The sequence below is a fragment of the Peromyscus maniculatus genome, chromosome 19 (assembly GCF_049852395.1).
Source record: "Peromyscus maniculatus bairdii isolate BWxNUB_F1_BW_parent chromosome 19, HU_Pman_BW_mat_3.1, whole genome shotgun sequence".
Taxonomy (NCBI): Eukaryota; Metazoa; Chordata; class Mammalia; order Rodentia; family Cricetidae; genus Peromyscus; species Peromyscus maniculatus.
Window position 1 is genome coordinate 11,555,283 of NC_134870.1, and position 17,174 is coordinate 11,572,456.

General features: G+C 42.2%; 1 protein-coding gene across 2 annotated transcripts in view; it reads right to left on the reverse strand.

Annotated features, from left to right (window-relative positions):
- Positions 1–17,174, reverse strand: part of Garem1 (GRB2 associated regulator of MAPK1 subtype 1) — a 181,833-nt gene that overhangs the window by 107,029 nt on the left and 57,630 nt on the right. For both annotated transcript variants that reach the window (XM_006970211.4, XM_042264353.2), the window contains exon 2: positions 11,348–11,488. In XM_006970211.4, the coding sequence (XP_006970273.3) occupies positions 11,348–11,488 (141 nt within the window). The remainder of the gene's footprint in view (positions 1–11,347; positions 11,489–17,174) is intronic.

Genomic DNA, 17,174 nt, shown 5'->3' on the forward strand with positions numbered 1-17,174 from the left:
TTTATTAGGATTTATAGAGCCATCAAGAAGAGGCACGTCATATGATGCCAAATAACTACGAGTGCATTGGTTCATAGTCTCTTTCCATATCTTCTAAATGAAAAGTCTGTGTGTCTAGCCGGGCGGTGGTGGTGGTGCACGCCGTTAATCCCAGCACTCGGGAGGCAGAGCCAGGCGCATCTCTGTGAGTTCGAGGCCAGCCTGGTGTATAGAGTGAGGCCAGGTCAGGCACCAAAACTACATGGAAAAACTCTGTCTCAAAAAAGCAAAACAACAACAACAAAAAAGTCTGTGTGTCTATATCAAAATTACATTTACCTTTTAATAACACTATCTTAAAAAATGAGGATAATTCCTATCATAATCAGGACGTCAACGTTACACCTAACAAAACCAGTAAAACACGGTGATATCAGTTTCCTTGGGCCATTGTGAGTGCTGCTGAGGAGCAGGCACTGAGGCCAGGGCCCACTCGCAGTGCACCCTGGGTTAGGATCTGAAGCCCTGAGAAGTGGATTAGCCAGGCTCAAGCTGTATCGAGGATTGGTGGCAATCTTCAATTTGTTCTTTTGGGAAGTGGCTATTTACCTAGTGTTTGCATTCTTGCTTTGAGTTGAGTGTGACTATCTCTCTGACCAGAAATAAGTAGAACGGGGTGGGGAGGAGATGAAGAGGCGTTACCAACAGGGTGGGCTTTGGTGTGCTGCTGTTTGAACCGGAGGAACAGACAGAAGAAGCAGAAGCAGCTTTCACTAACCTTTGCCTGCCGCTTTTTTCTCTCCACCCTGGTCTCCTTCAGACATGGAGAGTCATCGATCCTCCCTTCTCCAAAGCCACACAGAAGCCGTAGGAGGGACTCAAGCTTCCCCATGCTCTTGCTTCTGGGTGGGAGCTGCCATCGTCCTCTATCTTGTGTGACTCTGGCTCGTACAACCCTTGTCCTAGCAAGAGTCCTGCCCTACTCTTGGGAAGAGGACAGGCCGCCCAGAAATGCCAAGAGTTTAAACAGACACACCTTGCAGGGTCTCCCTCTCAGTCCCCACCCTTCCTGACAGTCACGTCCATCCTGAATCCAACCACAAAAGTGGACAGTCTTCACACCCTTTGCACCTTCGCTTGAAGGTGATGGGGCTGCGCAAAGCTTGAGGAAAAAACCTGCTGGCCTCCCTTTTGTCACCCTGTCTCCTGTTAAGCCTGTCAGCGTGACTGTGAGGTGTGAAGCACAGATCCCTTCCTGCTGGACAACTTCCCAGACACCAGGCAATTGCATTACTTAGTTTATTCTCATTTTCTCTCTCTCTCTCTCTCTCTCTCTCTCTCTCTCTCTCTCTCTCTCTCTCTCTCTCTCTCTCTCTCTCTCTCTCTCCTCCATTCATCCCAGTAGAGTGTTCAGACTGCATTATTCTTTGAAAATGAAGTAGTAAAAGCTTTCGTTCTGATGTCCTCTGACTCCCCTTGAATACAAAGTCTTGATGAGAACCGCTGGTCCTCACTTGCGGTCTCCAGTGCCCACTGGTTGCTAACGCCTTCATCCTTTAGCTTTCCCAGTCCCAGTCCTCGAGAATACCCTGGGGAGGACCACCTGCTTCCTCAGCTGCTACACAGCAACGCCTGGGACTCCAAGCCAGAGTCCATCTACAGGCCTTGGTGTCCTGGAAACTCTCCTTGGTAATCACTCTAAGAAGAGGAGATGGCTGCTGCTGCTGCTCACTGCGCACAGTGAGAAGGTAAAAACTGACTCTGTCTACTGACGTTCCCCCTGGAATCAGAACACAGGTTGAACCCTAAGGAAGCCAACATACTAGCTAGTTCTAACAGGTCTAGGATGGATAGACCACCCTGTCCACACAGAAAGTGCCTTCTAGAACTTTCCAAGAGATTACAGCGAGAGAATCCCTGGAGCCATGTGTCCCAGCTTCAAACCATATTTATGGGCCGTGTAACATCACCAGAGACTTCACATTCCGGGCTCACATTTGCATATTTGCAAACCGCAAGGAAGGAGAGAAGAGACCTTGGTGGGTTTGTTGTGAAAGTTGTGTGAAGCAATACAAGGCTGCTGAGTGCCTAGAGAATACGAAGCACTACCTGAAGTTACTGTTTACTGTGGCCGAGCAATTCAATCATGGATGCTGCTTGCTTGTTTGATGTCTAATAATTATTAATGGCTAGCCTGGCTGGGATAAATGCTCCCTGGCCTAGGATGTCAGTTCTCGGGACTTTTCAAAGGAAAGCTTGTTATTTTCCATATTTTATCACAGATTTCCCCTTGTAACAGAGCAAGGAAGTATACAAAATGTGGTTCAACACTAGCAGTTACTTTTATAAACTAATGATTCATGCTAATTAAACTTGTAACTCAGGAGGATGAATTATTTCAACATTTCCTTTTGCTCAGTAATTACAATCCAAGGGTATATTACATAGCACACTATGATAATTTTGTTGTGAGATAGACACTGTACATGTTACATCTTTAAAAACAGGCACTTCCACATAAACCCAGGTGCTTTGCTGAGTAGTGGCTGTGCAGACTACATAAGCAAGTCTACCAAAGGTGTGTGCAAACATCCTTTCTTTCTACACGGGGAGCAGCTCAGAGAGAAGGCACTGAGATCATCCTGGCTTCTTAGAGATTGACCGGATGCACAGGAGGGTAGAAATTTAAAAATAGAAGCTAACGTGGCTGGACTTTATCTCAGATGCTTACGTCCCATGAGCAATCTGTTCAGCCACGATGATAGCAGGCAGCTCACGGAGTGATTTAAATTCTCATGAACACACTCATTACCTGCCGAGGTGGTGGAGCACAGCACACAGGCATTTCACATTCCCTTTCCTTCCCTCCCCCCTGCTCTTCTCCTTCCTGTCTACAACTGGGATTGAAGCTATGGCTTCACACATGCTAACCAAGTACTCCACCACTGAGCTGGATCCTCAGCCTTCTATTTACTTTGTACCTTGAGATGCGGTCTCACTAAGTAGCCCAGGCTGCCCTGAACTCTGTCTGCAACCCAGGCTGGCCTTGAATTTGTAATGTTCCGATTTCTGCCTCCCCCACCACCCATAGCTGAGACCACAGGCCTTGCCCACCAGAGACAGGCTCTTTGGTTTCTTAAAGCTATGTCTTTTTATGTTTTTGGTCTACTTTGGCTGTTGTTAGTGTTTAGAGACAGGGTCTCATTATGCAGTTCAGAATAACCTGGAAGTTGTTATATATGACCAAATTGACCCTGAACTCATGAACTTGCTGCTCAGTCTCCCTTGTGCTAGAGTTACAAATATGGGCTACCATGCCAAGTTGACAGTTTTCTTTTGCTTTTCTTGAGAAAAGCACACCTTTAATCCCGGCACTTGGGAGGCAGAGGCAGGCAGACCTCTCTAAGACTGAGGCCAGCCTGGTCTACATAGTCAGTTCATTGATAACCAAGGCTATGCAGAGAGACCCTGTCTCAAAAAACCAAAACCAAAACAAAACATCAACAACAACAACAAATTTAGATCTATGACAATCTCTACAACATGGTCTCAGGGAAATCTCTATTACCCGGGGACTTAGAGCTTGGGACAATACACCCAGTTTCAGATGGTATGACATAGCCAGGTCTTTATGTGATCCAAAGTTTGGATTCCATTTAAAGAAAACAGATGTCAAGCTATGAATACTAAGTCAGATTTAAGGCTCTGAGTGGGGTGGGTCACACAAATGAGATGTCCTTTCAGGTAATAACTCGGGTCTATGGACCAATGAGTCTGAGCAGGGAAGGCAAAACTCAATTGTTAAATGCCATGTAAACTGTGAAGCGAAAATCATTCATCCTTAGGAAGGAACCCTTGGTTAGAATTAAGTTGTAGAAAGGCATCTAGAAACTTTTAAGGACAGATGCATTCAGCTGGGTAAGTCAGGGAGCAAGAAGGGTCAGGGTGGGCACTCAGTCCAGGGTGACTGAGCAGGTCTGACTTTCCAGTTAGTTGTTCTGAGGATGCAGAATGCTGAGAAACTGAGTTCTGCCTTGCATGTTTCTTAGGAAACCTTTGCCCATCAGGTAGCGATGGGAAGTTAGAAGGTTAAGATAAAATTCATCTGTGAAGCCTTCTGAATGCACTTGTAGGAGAGTGGCCGCCTCTTTTCTGAACACGACGCAGTTCTTTCTCTACTGTTAACAAAACATCCAGTGCTGACTGCACACATTCTCTCTCGGGACTGACTGTTGTACCAAAAGAGCTCTGTTTCCAAAAGAAGTCTTTATTTGTCTGAAGCACATTGAATCATCTCAGAAGTCAGCATAAGGAGTGTCTTACGGCTGCCACGCCAGAGTGCAGACTTCAGGACACAATCAGCTCCTTTCTATACTGTAGGAAATTGTTTATTTTCACATGAGAAAGTTCATGGAAATCTCTGTCACAGAATATGGAAGGATTCAGAATTGGGACTTCTTAGCAATGTTGAGTTTGGAACTGGATGTGGTGGCACATGACCTGTAATCCCAGGCTGAGGCAGGAGGATCTCAAGCTCAGCGATCAGCCTGGGCTGCATAGACTCAGTCTCAAAACAAAGCCAGAAGAAGAAAAAAAGAAGCTTGAGTTTCAGCACTTTCTTGGATATGTGTGGCTTCCCAGGCTGTACACGGCCCAAACCCACGGGACTCCATTTACAAAGACCACAGAGTGAGGAGCCGTGCATTTGTTCCTCCTATTACAGCAGTACAGGGACTGAAGGAACACCTGTGACCTAAGCAGGAAAGCAGGGCATGCTAGACACGAACACAGAGAGCATGCTGCCTGGACACGGGGCAGTAATTTGAGCATTAACATCAATAAGAACAGTAATCCGTAGGCATGTAAAGAAGCAGGCAAGTAGCAACAGCTTTTCCGTACAGCAGGGTGAGGACTGAGAGAGTACCAGTGCCCAACACACCACACTCAACACTGCATCAGACGAACATGGGGGTGGCTGCACAAACAGGGCGAAGTGGAGGGGCAGGAAGATGCAGAGGAGGAGGCACAATGTAGTCAGATGGTCTGGAAGTTTCCTCTTCCAAATTTCCAAGCAATAGACCTATCTATTTATCTATCTATCTATCTATCTATCTATCTATCTATCTATCTATCTATCATCTACCTATAAATAAATAGAGAAAAGAAATCAGACAAGCCAATGATCAAACTGGTATGATTAGTAACAGGCACATGGTCATTGGCTTCCTGCATTGGCTCTTGAAGAGGACATGGTCACATCCATGGCAACCCTGTACAGAGTGCCCAAGTGGAATCTGATCAGGAGGTGATTGTCTGTACTCCTTAAACATGTCCACACCGCACAGCACAGAGACAGCTAAGGAACTGTGGCAGATGACAGCAAGCTGAAGAGACTTGATGATGAAATACACTAGGTGCTCTGATGCTCTCCTGGACAAAAGAAATGCAGTAAAGGACACTGGTGGGGACTAGTGACCACACTGGAACATGGGCTGTAGATGAAGGCATCGAGTGTCCTGAACTTGCCAACTGTATGGCAGTTGTATTCAACAGAAGATAACCTTGTCCTTAGAAAGGCATAGTAAAGCATTAGGGCATGTGAGCTGTCTACTCCCAAATATTCAAAGTAGAGATACATGTATATATGTCTGAATGCACATTTGGGCACGGGAATAATGATAAAAACTGTAGGATGAACTGCTAAATGGTCTTATTAATAAAAAAACAAAAAAAAACCAAAAAAACCCAGAGCCAGATATTGGGGTTAAAATGGAGAGATCACAAAACCAGAAAGCCAGCCCTGTTCTTACCACTTGGAGATCCACAGACAAGAGACCTACTTCCTGTATACCCACACCTATATGCCTTTCTGTTCTGCATCTCACTTCCTCTCTCTGCCCAGCTACATAAATTCCTGTCTGTCTGTACAGACCTCCAGACCTCTATGGTTAGTGCTGGTATTAAAGGCCTGTGTCACCATGGCTGGCTCTGTTCCCCAGTGTGGCCTTGAACTCACAGAGATCTGGATGGATCTCTGCCTCCCAAATGCTAGGATAAAAGGCATGTGCTACAATTGATGACTTCTATGTTTACTATAGTGACTGGCTTTTTCCTCTGATCCTCAGATAAGCTTTATTAGGGTGCACAATATCCTGGGAAGACACAATATATCACCACAAAAAACAAGTGAAAACATGAGACCAAAATGGGCCAAACCGAGTAAATGATATAAGGATGAGGCCTCAAGACAAAGTTTAGAAGCTGCATCCAGGAACTGACAAAATATGATTGCCCAAAAAAGATCAGCAATAATAACAACACTAGTTATCATGCCAATGTGGATGGGAGAAATTCCGCATGGCCTTGGCCCTAGATGAAGAGCTACAGGTGGCCAATAGCTGCTGAGAGATGGAGAATCAGTCTCTTCCAGGAACAAGCTCCCACATAGGTTATCCAATCTCAAGAGGTCAGCTCTAAACACATGTATATATGAGTAATGCTAAATGGACTCAGTAGGTTGAACATTCACATGCACATACATACACACAGATAGGCATATACACGTAACAATAACTAAACATGAATTTGGGAGGGGGCACATGAGAGGAACTGGAGGGAGAGGAAGGGGCGGGAATGATGTAGATACAAGGCTCATGTATGAATCTGTCAAACAAGATTATTTTTAAAAAGCAAAATGAAATAGACAACACACACACACACACACACACAAACACACGCTGTGGGATGTCTTTCTATATGCTGTGAATATGTATTGCTCTCATTGGCTAATAAATAAATAAAGCTGTTTTGGCCTATGGCAAGGCAGCTTAGAGGCAGGCAGGAAATCCAAGCAGAGATATGGAGAGAAGAAAAGAGAGGAGGGAGAGACCCCAGCTGCCGCCGAGGAAGCAGCAAGATGCCAGCAGACCAGTAACACCATGACCACGTGGCAAATAGATTAATACAAATGGGTTAATTTAAGATGAAAGAGCTAGCTAGCAAGAAGCCTGACATAAGCCATACAGTTTATAAATGATATTAAGCCCTCTGAGTGACTATTTTATAAGCAACTGCAGGAGGAACATAGGGCCAGGTGGAACTGGAGAAACTTACAACTACAGAGAGAGAGAGAGAGAGAGAGAGAGAGAGAGAGAGAGAGAGAGAGAGAGAGAGAGAGAGAGAGAGAGAGAGAGAAATAAAAGCAAACCACACACAGCAGCCAGAACAACTTTGAGGGGTATTGGTGCTCATCTGGATTCAATGACCAGAAAAGCAAGCAGTTCATCTTCTGATTAGTCCAAGATAGGAGTGAGGAACTCAGAAGCATTTTGTTGGGATCAGTGTGGGGATCGGCACGGTTAATGTATGTGGAGTGCTCAGGAGGCGCTTAAGTGTTTGAAAGGTGTTCCACTTGCACAGCCTCCAGGCTTCTTTGGAAGAAAGGTAGTTTATCCCCCTGGTACAAATCCCTAGGATTTGTCCAAACAATACAGAGAATGAAGAAGTGACAGAAATCACAGGAGGCTATCACGAGGCTGGTGGGCTTTGCTGCTGCTGCTGCTGCTGCTGTGCTGTGCTGAAGGTGTTTGTGAAGTACTTATTAAGCTTTCTCCAGGAATGAAAGATGAATCCTAACTTAGATGAAATGCTGAAGCTAATAATAATACAATAGTACTACATGCCTGGGTAAGTATATTCTCTACTAATTACAGCCGGAGCTCAAATAAGCAAGAACAATGACAGTGACAGCTTTTGTTCCCACACTACACTTTAATGCTCTTTCTTCCAAGGGCTGAGCTTTCTAACAAAGCTCTTCTTGGAAACAAACTCTATGCCACTGTAAGATAAGCAGTGTGGGGTGCATGCATACAGCCTCAGATACTGGAGTAGGCTGAGGCAGGAGGATGGCTTGGGCTCAGGAGTTTGAGTTAAGCCTGGGAAACAGTGAAACTTTGCCTGAAACATTAAGAAAACATTTTATAAATATGCCACCAAAACCACTGAAGTGACTGCACTAAAATTAATAAATCTGTTTTTAAAATGTAACCAAAACAAACTGCCTTCTTGTTTACCTGTTAGTATAGAAGATTGGAGGAGTAAAATCACTACAATTTGTCTTTGTAAACTTTTTTTTCCTTTGCAGTATTAGGGATCAAGGTCAGGGCTGTACACACTGAGGAACAGCCAAGAAGGAAGAGAGCCAATCCTTTGCTTTTAAACTCTGAAATGCAAGTGCCTTCATGTGTCAAAAGGTATGGAGCCCCAAACTAAAGGTCAATAATACTTACATGGACCTCCAAACTTCTACTCCAGCTTTTTGCTGAAGCAACTCAAGGAAAACAGCTCAGAAAACTGGGACTGACACTCATCACCAGCCACCCTGTCTTTCTTGCCTAACGGCAAATGACCTCATAAAGCATTTGGCCTCATTTCAGGTTTCTCTTTCTTTAATTTGTTTTCTATTCATTAATGTAAAGTGGTATGTCCTTAGTGTCCCTGCTTTTCAATTTAGCATTGGCAGTTCTACTTCATTAAAGATAATCTGTATCTCTGCAACACGCGGCTTTACAGGCACCATCCGTTACCTGCGTCATCATTACTCATACAGAGAGTTAGCATCTGAACATGCCATACCTTTCTTCCACTGAAAGATGGATGGCTATCAGTATAAAAGCATAAGCCCAAAACACTTGTGCCTATTGTTGGTTTGGGGGGAAAATCATTTGGTACTAGATGTCCTTCCCCAACTTTAATTGTATTTTTAACCGTGGAGAAACCTAGAAAATCCTGATGCCCACTTTATACAACCATTGAGACCAACTGAACTAGAATATGTGCAGGTAGAACTCAGCAACCAGTCTTTCCAGAACCTTCTACTTGATTCTTCTGTGGAGCCAAGATCACAATCCCTGGACTGAACACCCATTTCCACAAAGAAGTCAATCAATTATAGACTGATAGAATGCTCAAGAAATTTTTAACATCTATCTTATTTGTTAAAGGATGTATAATACAACTGGTCAGTGAAGGAAGGTATAAGTGAGCATAGAAAGTGGCAAATGGGCTGGGTGGTAGTGGCACACACCTTTAATCCCAGCACTTGGGAGGCAGAGCCAGGCAGATCTTTGTGAGTTTGAGGCCAGCCTGGTCTACAGAGTGATTTCCAGGAAAGGCACAAAGCTACACAGAGAAACCCTGTCTCAAAAAAACAAACAAACAAACAAACAAAACAAAACAAAAAAAAAGGAAGAAAGAAAGTGGCAAATGAATGAAGAGCCATGACATGTGTCAAATGAATATGACATGCAGTAAGTAGATCCAAAGCTAATCTGTGACAGAAGAAGGCACTCCCTAACAGAGACACAGAATGACTGAAGGAGGTGATTCCAGCAATGGGGAAAATGGGAGAGTGTCCAGTGTAGTCAGGAAACAGGGAGGTGACAGACCCAGCTACAGCAGAATGTCCACTCTCTAGAGTCGAAAGATTGGGAAATCAGGCTAGAACTCTGCAGGTCTAAGACAAGGCAGGAGGGAGTCTCCATGAGAGAAGCAGCCCTCTGGAAAGACTGACTTGACACAGCCAACTACCATGTTTTGTAAAAACTTCTAAAACTCAAGTCGACTGATAGAACACAGCCCAGGTTAAAACATACAATGATGGCATTTACTTTTCAGTTTTCCATAAAGAGAGAAACCAGAGTTGAGTCTGCTGAAAATAAAGTCGACTTTGTTTGAGTGTAGCCTCTTAGAGGGGAATGTGGGCAACCTGAGGGCTTCTCAAATTCTCTACTCCTATGAACACTGCCCCAGTTGCCTGGCTCCTAATCTCACAAACACAGCACCTTCTGCAGGCTCCACTTACTTTTTCTCATAAAGTCTACTCATAACTAAGCAGTATAATTGCTGTGAAACAATCTCTTTGTACACAGTGAGTATTTGTTGCTCTCATTGGTCTAATAAAGGGCTGAATGGCCAATAGCTGGGCAGGTAGGGGTTAGGTGGAACTTGCAGACAAAAAGAGAGTGTGGGAAAGAAGAAGGAGATGTGGAGAGAAGCAAGATGAACATGCTGTGCTGAAAAAAGGTACCACCACGTGGTAGAGAGTAGATAAGAAATATGGATTAATTTAAGTTGTAAGAGCTAGCTAGTAACAAGCCTAAACTATCAGCTGAGCATTTATAATTAATATTGTCTCTGTGTGATTATTTGGGAGCTGGCTGGTAGTCCCGATGAAAAACTCTGCCTACATATAATTCTAAAGGACAAAGTTTTAGACCACAAAAATTCTTTTTTCCTATAATATTTTTGAAAAGGAATTTTTTTTAAATTTAGTGAGAAGCTGAAGACTCCTAAGAATCAAAAAATCTACCAAAGCATTTATTCATTCAATACAGTTTGAACAAATACCATTTGCTACCATTCTAGAATATGGTAAGATTCCATTTTCAAATAAATAACTTGCCTAGCATTGTAGACAAGTCTGTCAAAGCCAAAACAGCAGTCAAGGTCTGCACAATTTATAGTTAATTGGTTAAAATTCCTACTATAACTTTTTAAAAAGTGAAATAACAGATAAGAAGCTAATAATATAATGTGACACTTTAAAATCCAGAAGATAGCAAATGGTAACGTTTGTTTTTTAAAAACTGTTTTATAAGCTACCCCTACTGAAAGTTTATTTAAGCAAAGTTTATTTATTTATACATCACAAGTTCAATTGTTGCAACATAATTCACTCAACTAAAACCAAGTGCAATGACATCCCTGAACTAAATGCAGTTTAAAGTACGGTGACAGGTGGACATCATCCACATTTAACTACAGCAATGAGGTCATGCCAGTGCTATATTCTCAAAGACTAATTGGGAGGAGTGGTGTGCCCAGGTATGTAAACTTCTAAACAGATACTTTTAAAACCAGAGTACTATGCTCACAATGGCACCTTGTGGAGTTGCTGCATCCTGGTCATTCACAAAAGCATTGCTCAGGTTGTGCTTGGTTACTCAGATGCACACAGATGTGGAGCTCATGGATTGGCTATACATAGTGCTCCAAAATTCCAAGGCCACAGAGAAGATCTTTGCATAAAATTTTCATCTTATAAACACCCAGCTCCATTTTTTAAAAATATCTATGACAAAAATGGAGCTATCCTTGATTAAAATAATAATAATAATAATAATAATAATAATAATAATAATAACCACATAGGAGTGTTTGGTTCTTTTAAGTCAGTGTGCTCTCAGGTTGGTAGGCTAGAAATATTATAAGAAATAAAACAAGAAATATTCCTATTTCTTGCTGCAAACACAAAAAGAAAATCAGCTCTTCAAGCCCTCCTCTCTCTGCTTGTCTTGCCAAGTCTTACCTGCATAATGTACGGGGATCTCTATCTTTGGCCCAATGACATAGTGACCTTCTTCCAGGCTATGAGCAGTGATGGTGGTCCACTGCCGGCATGAATGGATCAGCAGGTAGTCATTCTCTCGCAGCCCTTCCACGCATTCTCCTAGAAAATACAATTTCATATAAGAAAGTCAGAATTCATATCTGCTCACTCCACATCCTACAGCCAAATTTCTTTAAACTTGTACAGGTTTGGGGAATTTAAAGCAATAGATTTACAATAAGATGGATTGAGATGGGATAAACCTTAAACAGTATACAGTGTGTATAAAAATATACATAGGCTTGGAAGAGAGAGGAAAAGAAATATAGACAGTTATATAAAGAAATAAAGTTTTTTAAAAAATAAAGTCTTTAAAGAGAAAGTAAAGGATATGATATAGAAATGTAGGATATAGATAGATATGATAAGATGAAAGTGTAGATTATTGAATCTACTTTTAAAGAGCAGCAACTTGTTTAAAATTGCTATAGATTTTAGTTTATTGATAAAAATTTGAAGTTAATTTTGTTATACTGTGTGTATATTTCCATTCTTTTTTAAGTGATTATGTTTGTGCAGCTCATTTAAACTGTAATGGATAATTAAGAAATACAGATTAATAATTAGTCTTCTATAGTAGTCAAACTTATAGTCATGTTAAACTTTCTAGGTATACATAGATATAATTCAGTTAGGTAGGTAATCTTCAGACACTTCAAAAACCTACAGAATGTGACATTCAAAATGTTTTAAAAACTTAGACTTTGTGAACACTGAGACATGTCTGCTCCTGGCAGCACCAATTTACTTCAAAGAGAAAGAGGGGCGTTGAAGACATCCCATATGGAGTTTATCTTCTTCTTGACAAAAACAGCCATTTGGGCAAGAAATTGTTCTTGCCTAGACTGCTTGACAAAATGTTGTATAAACTGGACATGTAGGACCCATATAAAGGTGACCACTGAACTTTGCAAGATGAGATGGTCCTTCTGGTTCCTGCTTCACAGAAGGAAGTGCCAGACATTCTACAGAACATAAAGAAAAGCAACTGAGAGACTCTAGGCCTGTAGGCTAAAGATGGATGCCTTAACACTGCAGAAGAACTTTGGGTAACTGTCCAGGTAGCCAGCTGTCTCTCTCATTGTAGATTTTTGGAAGCTGCTTACAATGCATTTCCTGTTTACTTAGGTAATATTATATCCTTCTGGGGTCTTTGATGTAGCTGAAGACTAGATAGTTATAATTATGGTTTTCCTTGGTTATGATAAGGGATAGGTAGACATAAAACCTTAGACTCACAAATATAGGATAGATATCTTCTTTAATTTTGCCAAATACAAATAGACTAGATATTGTTACTGTAATTCTTGCTAGATAACTGTTTTGTTATATGTAATTTTACTATGTTGAAGTTAAAATCTTCCTTTTAAATAGAAAAAAATGGGGGGAATGATGGGTGATGTCGCTCTGTATGCTGTGAATGTGTCGCTCTGATTGGTTGATAAACAAAATGCTGATTGGCCAGTAGCCAGGCAGGAAATATATGCGGGATAAGCAGACAAGGAGAATTCTGGGAAGAGGAAGGCTGAGTCAGGAGTTGCCAGCCAGACACAGAGGAAGCAAGATGACAAGGCAGAACTGAGAAAAGGTACCAAGCCATGAGGCTATAGATAAGAATTATGGGTTAATTTAAGTGTAAGAGCTAACCAGTAGTAAGCTTGAGCTAATGGTCATACAGTTCATAAATAATATAAGTCTCTGTGTGTTTACTTGGGTCCTAGCAGCTGCGGGACTGGTGGATGAGAGAGATTTGTTCTGACTGTGGGCCAGGCAGGACCAGGAAAACTTCAGCTACAGCATAGTCTGGAAAGTACTTGCCTCATAAGCATGAGGACCTAAATTCAATCCTCAGCACTGGAGGAGCAGAGACAGGAGGATCTCTGGTGCTTACTGACCGGCGAGTCTAGCCAATGAGCAGGCCCCTGGTTCCACTGGAGTTGGAGTCCACAGTAGCTTAGACCACAAGGATCTAGGGTTTAGTCAGCCCCATTTCTCAAACTAACAAACAAAAACTGCTCTTCCAGCCACACACACACACACACACACACACACACACACACACACACACACTTTACTTATTAACAAATTGATAATTCATAACACAATATAAATTCCTAGAGTTGGAAAAAAAAGGAGGATAGAAAGATAAAAAGAAAAAAGAGTTTCCTTACCAAGTTGAAAATTATACACAAGGTTCCATACAGACTTTTCCATTTATTTGGTAAAATGGTATTCACATACGTCATCATATCTAAATGGCTTGATGACAAACATCATTCAGTGCCCACAGCAAGCACTGTTCAGATGACATTTATGTCATTTCATGTAAGACAACATTACTAAGAAAGCATTGCTCCTTCCCAGGTGAGGAAAACCAAGATCCAAAATGTGAAGTGATGTATCTAAACTCACAGGTTTAATGAGTGGAAAAGTGGGATTCAAATGTAGACCAGAAGGGTGCCAAAGCTTAGTTCTTAAGCACCACAATAAAACTATCAAAAATAAACTTCAGTCTGATAAAGGAGTGCTTGACACTAAATGCATATATTTCCTTTTAAGTCCCACGCGTTCACCCACAGTTCTCTCTGGACTGCCACCAACCCTCCCAATCAATTAAGCGTAATGAAGCTTTATAGCATCCAAATGAAATTATTTCTCATTTTAATACTCTCTGAAGTATCTTTTTATCCTTCCGAAATGATGACAAACTATTTCAAAAGGGAAACTCACTCCTTGAAATGTAGAAGATGTTTTTCAGATGCCAACAAAATCCAGCCCATTAACTCTGGGTTAGTCATTTTAAATGCCCAATGAAAATATCTGGAGAGCTTAATTCCTTCATAGGGAAGACAGCCTTCCTCATTTTTTATGTTAACTTTACTACAATAATTAAGAGTTATTAGTGATGTAATTGTATGTTTCGAAATGGCATTTGCAGACCTCTCTAAAATGAAAAGATTCAGTACTTTTCCAATCATTAATGAAGGCAGTAATGACTGCTCGGTTGTCTCAACCATAAACTAACTGGCTTCTAAACCAATACTGTGATGATCCTTGAAACAGTTTTAATGGAAGAAGATTTTATCTTTGGGGGTAGAAAACAAAGATTTAAATACTTTATTTAGAGGGTGGGAATGACCTGGAAGTAGTGTTCATTAGCAGGATAGGAAGGTCATGGCAGGGGTGGGGTGGGGTTTCCCAGATTCCCTTGCACCTCATGCTTCCAGAGGACTAGGCTATTTCATAATTACACCTCCTGGGCCACTCATCAACTTTTGCATTCCTTAGGCATATTAAGGCAGGAAGGAAAACTCTAGAAGCTCGGCTCCAAAGGAGATAATCAGTATCTACCACAGCAGCCCCTTGAAAGGGGGAGCATGCAGGGAGTGTGTTCTGCAGACCTGCTCGCCAGCAGCACTGTGCCATCTCCACAGTGTGGCCTCAAGCAGGACCTCTGCTTCTCACTGACGAGACTGTGACATAGCCCCTACTTCTCAGAGAACACACATGACTGAGATTGGAAGGTATCACAACCAAGTCTGACCTATTAACTGATCAGAGAACTTCAGACCTTAGCTTTTGTTGTTTGGCCTAAATGTTAATCTAACATTGTAATTTTAGCTCATGCTGTCCTTGAATAGGGAAGGAAATGACCCTCAGAGCAGTCAAGGAGTTTGCTTGGGGTTGAACAGCTAGCAAGTGGGAAACTCGGGAAACTCTCATTTTGGAGACTCAACATTCCTTCCTGCTCTTCTGCCAGGACATTGGCCTGTACCTTGAAAACCACTGGCAGTAACCCAGGAAACCAGGAGAAGCTGGCCGTGGGCTTCCAGGTTCATTCATTTACTCAACCAGTACAACCAGCATGCTCCTGAGCACTTGGGACTCATACATCAGCAAACAAAACGAAGTCCTCGGTATCCAGCAGGGAGGAGGCGGCCAATGCCACCAAGAACAGTGAATACTTTTATCACCAGTGACTTATATGAGAGGTGCTATGGAAAATGGAAAAAATTTACTAAAGGAATCATAAAAGTATTAGAAAGGGGTCATATGTCTGAGAGGGCTGTCTGCATGCTTTTTAAATTTCAAAATATTCCTCATTCATTTGTCCAACAAACTTTTATTTTTCATTTACTATGTTTTGTGTGTGTAGATGTATGTTGGTGCGCATGTGCTGTGATGTCTGCACCCACGTTATCTGTATTGCTTTTCTATTTCTGTGAGCGGGCAATGGAGGAGTTGGTAGAAATATAAAGAGACTTGGTTCTGTCCTTTAAGAAGCCCACAGTGTGCTCATGTGTGGGAGGGAGCATGGGAGGGAGCACAAGAACTAGGCTGTGTGAAAGAGAGATGTGATCTAGAGTGGACCTGGACCATCAGCAGAGATGAAGGAAGCCTTAAGGGGAGAGCAGAGCCACTGGGCTTTGCTGAGATGAATGAGTCAGGCTTGGAGAGGAGACGGGGCCTTCCAGAAGCCAGGAATGAGCACTAGCACTCCGGGAACAGGAATCTGGAGATAGTACAGAAGATGCATTGATAAAGGAGCAAACGGAGCCCTGGGGCCCACATGGGAAACTCAGGGGGAGAGCGTACTGCCACTCAGGGATAGAAGAAAAATGCCATTTTCAGCAAGTGAATTGTTGTATCATAAAGAATGTTTTAATTTTATTCCACAGTGGGCTCTAAAGTGGCATCCAAAAAACAACTGCAGTCAAGTTAATCAAAATGAAAACATAATGTTCAGTCCTGCAGCTTGCTGGTGTAGTAAACACTAGTAAGAGGCTCAGAATGACTTTCAGAGCCATAAAGTACGAAGAAAGCAATGCCTATTTTTGAGCTATGTCTTATTTTATTTTTTTTAACAACTGATCTGTGTGCCTGCTTTAGGCAAAATAAGTTTCATGAAAGTTGTCTGGAAATAAAACAATACAATAACTTAAAATATCCCAGGGTAGGTCACTAATAAAGATATGGAATTAAATGAATTCATAAAGCAAACATCTTTTTGTGATATAATTATCCTGGTGCTTAACAACTATGTATAATGTACTGAAATTTAGCTCACTGTTGCAGTAATAAGAAGCCTAAAGGAAGTGAGTGTTACATTCTAAACCATAGAAACATCCTGAAGCCACTCCACAGCTAGCACGATGCAGGACACACCCTACTTGCTTTGACCTCACTCCCCCAACAGTAATCCATATATTCCTGTTACCACAGCCATACTTTTTAAACACTGGGTAACTTCAAAGTCTGCTTTAGAGTAAGGCTCAGTATCAAAATCTGAAAGCATCATGTATGAGTTGGACATTAGAAATGAGTAATTGCCCCTCTGCCTTTTGGCTGATGGTACAAAACACCCTCCCAAATCCCTTGTCTGTCACCTTCTCTCAGTGTCTCCCCCGTCACCAGCCATTACAGAGGCAGAGAAGGCTCAGCCTGCTCCTCCTTTCTCTCTCCTTCACAATCCTGCACCTTCTAGGGGCTCCCTTAGCTACAGGTTGCCCTCCAGCTCATGGCATCAGTTGCTACTTCTACATGGATCAGCTACTCGAGGCTACTTTCCACACCTTCTGAGGGGATGCCTCTCTGCTAGCCATGTGTCATACATCACACAGTCATTCAGATACTGTCAGATGATTGACTATGTTCTATGGTCTGGGGCCTGGCAAATGACTGACTATGTTCTATGGTTCCAGTCCTGGCAACACAGTTGTGAATAAGCCAAATGAACAGTCAACCT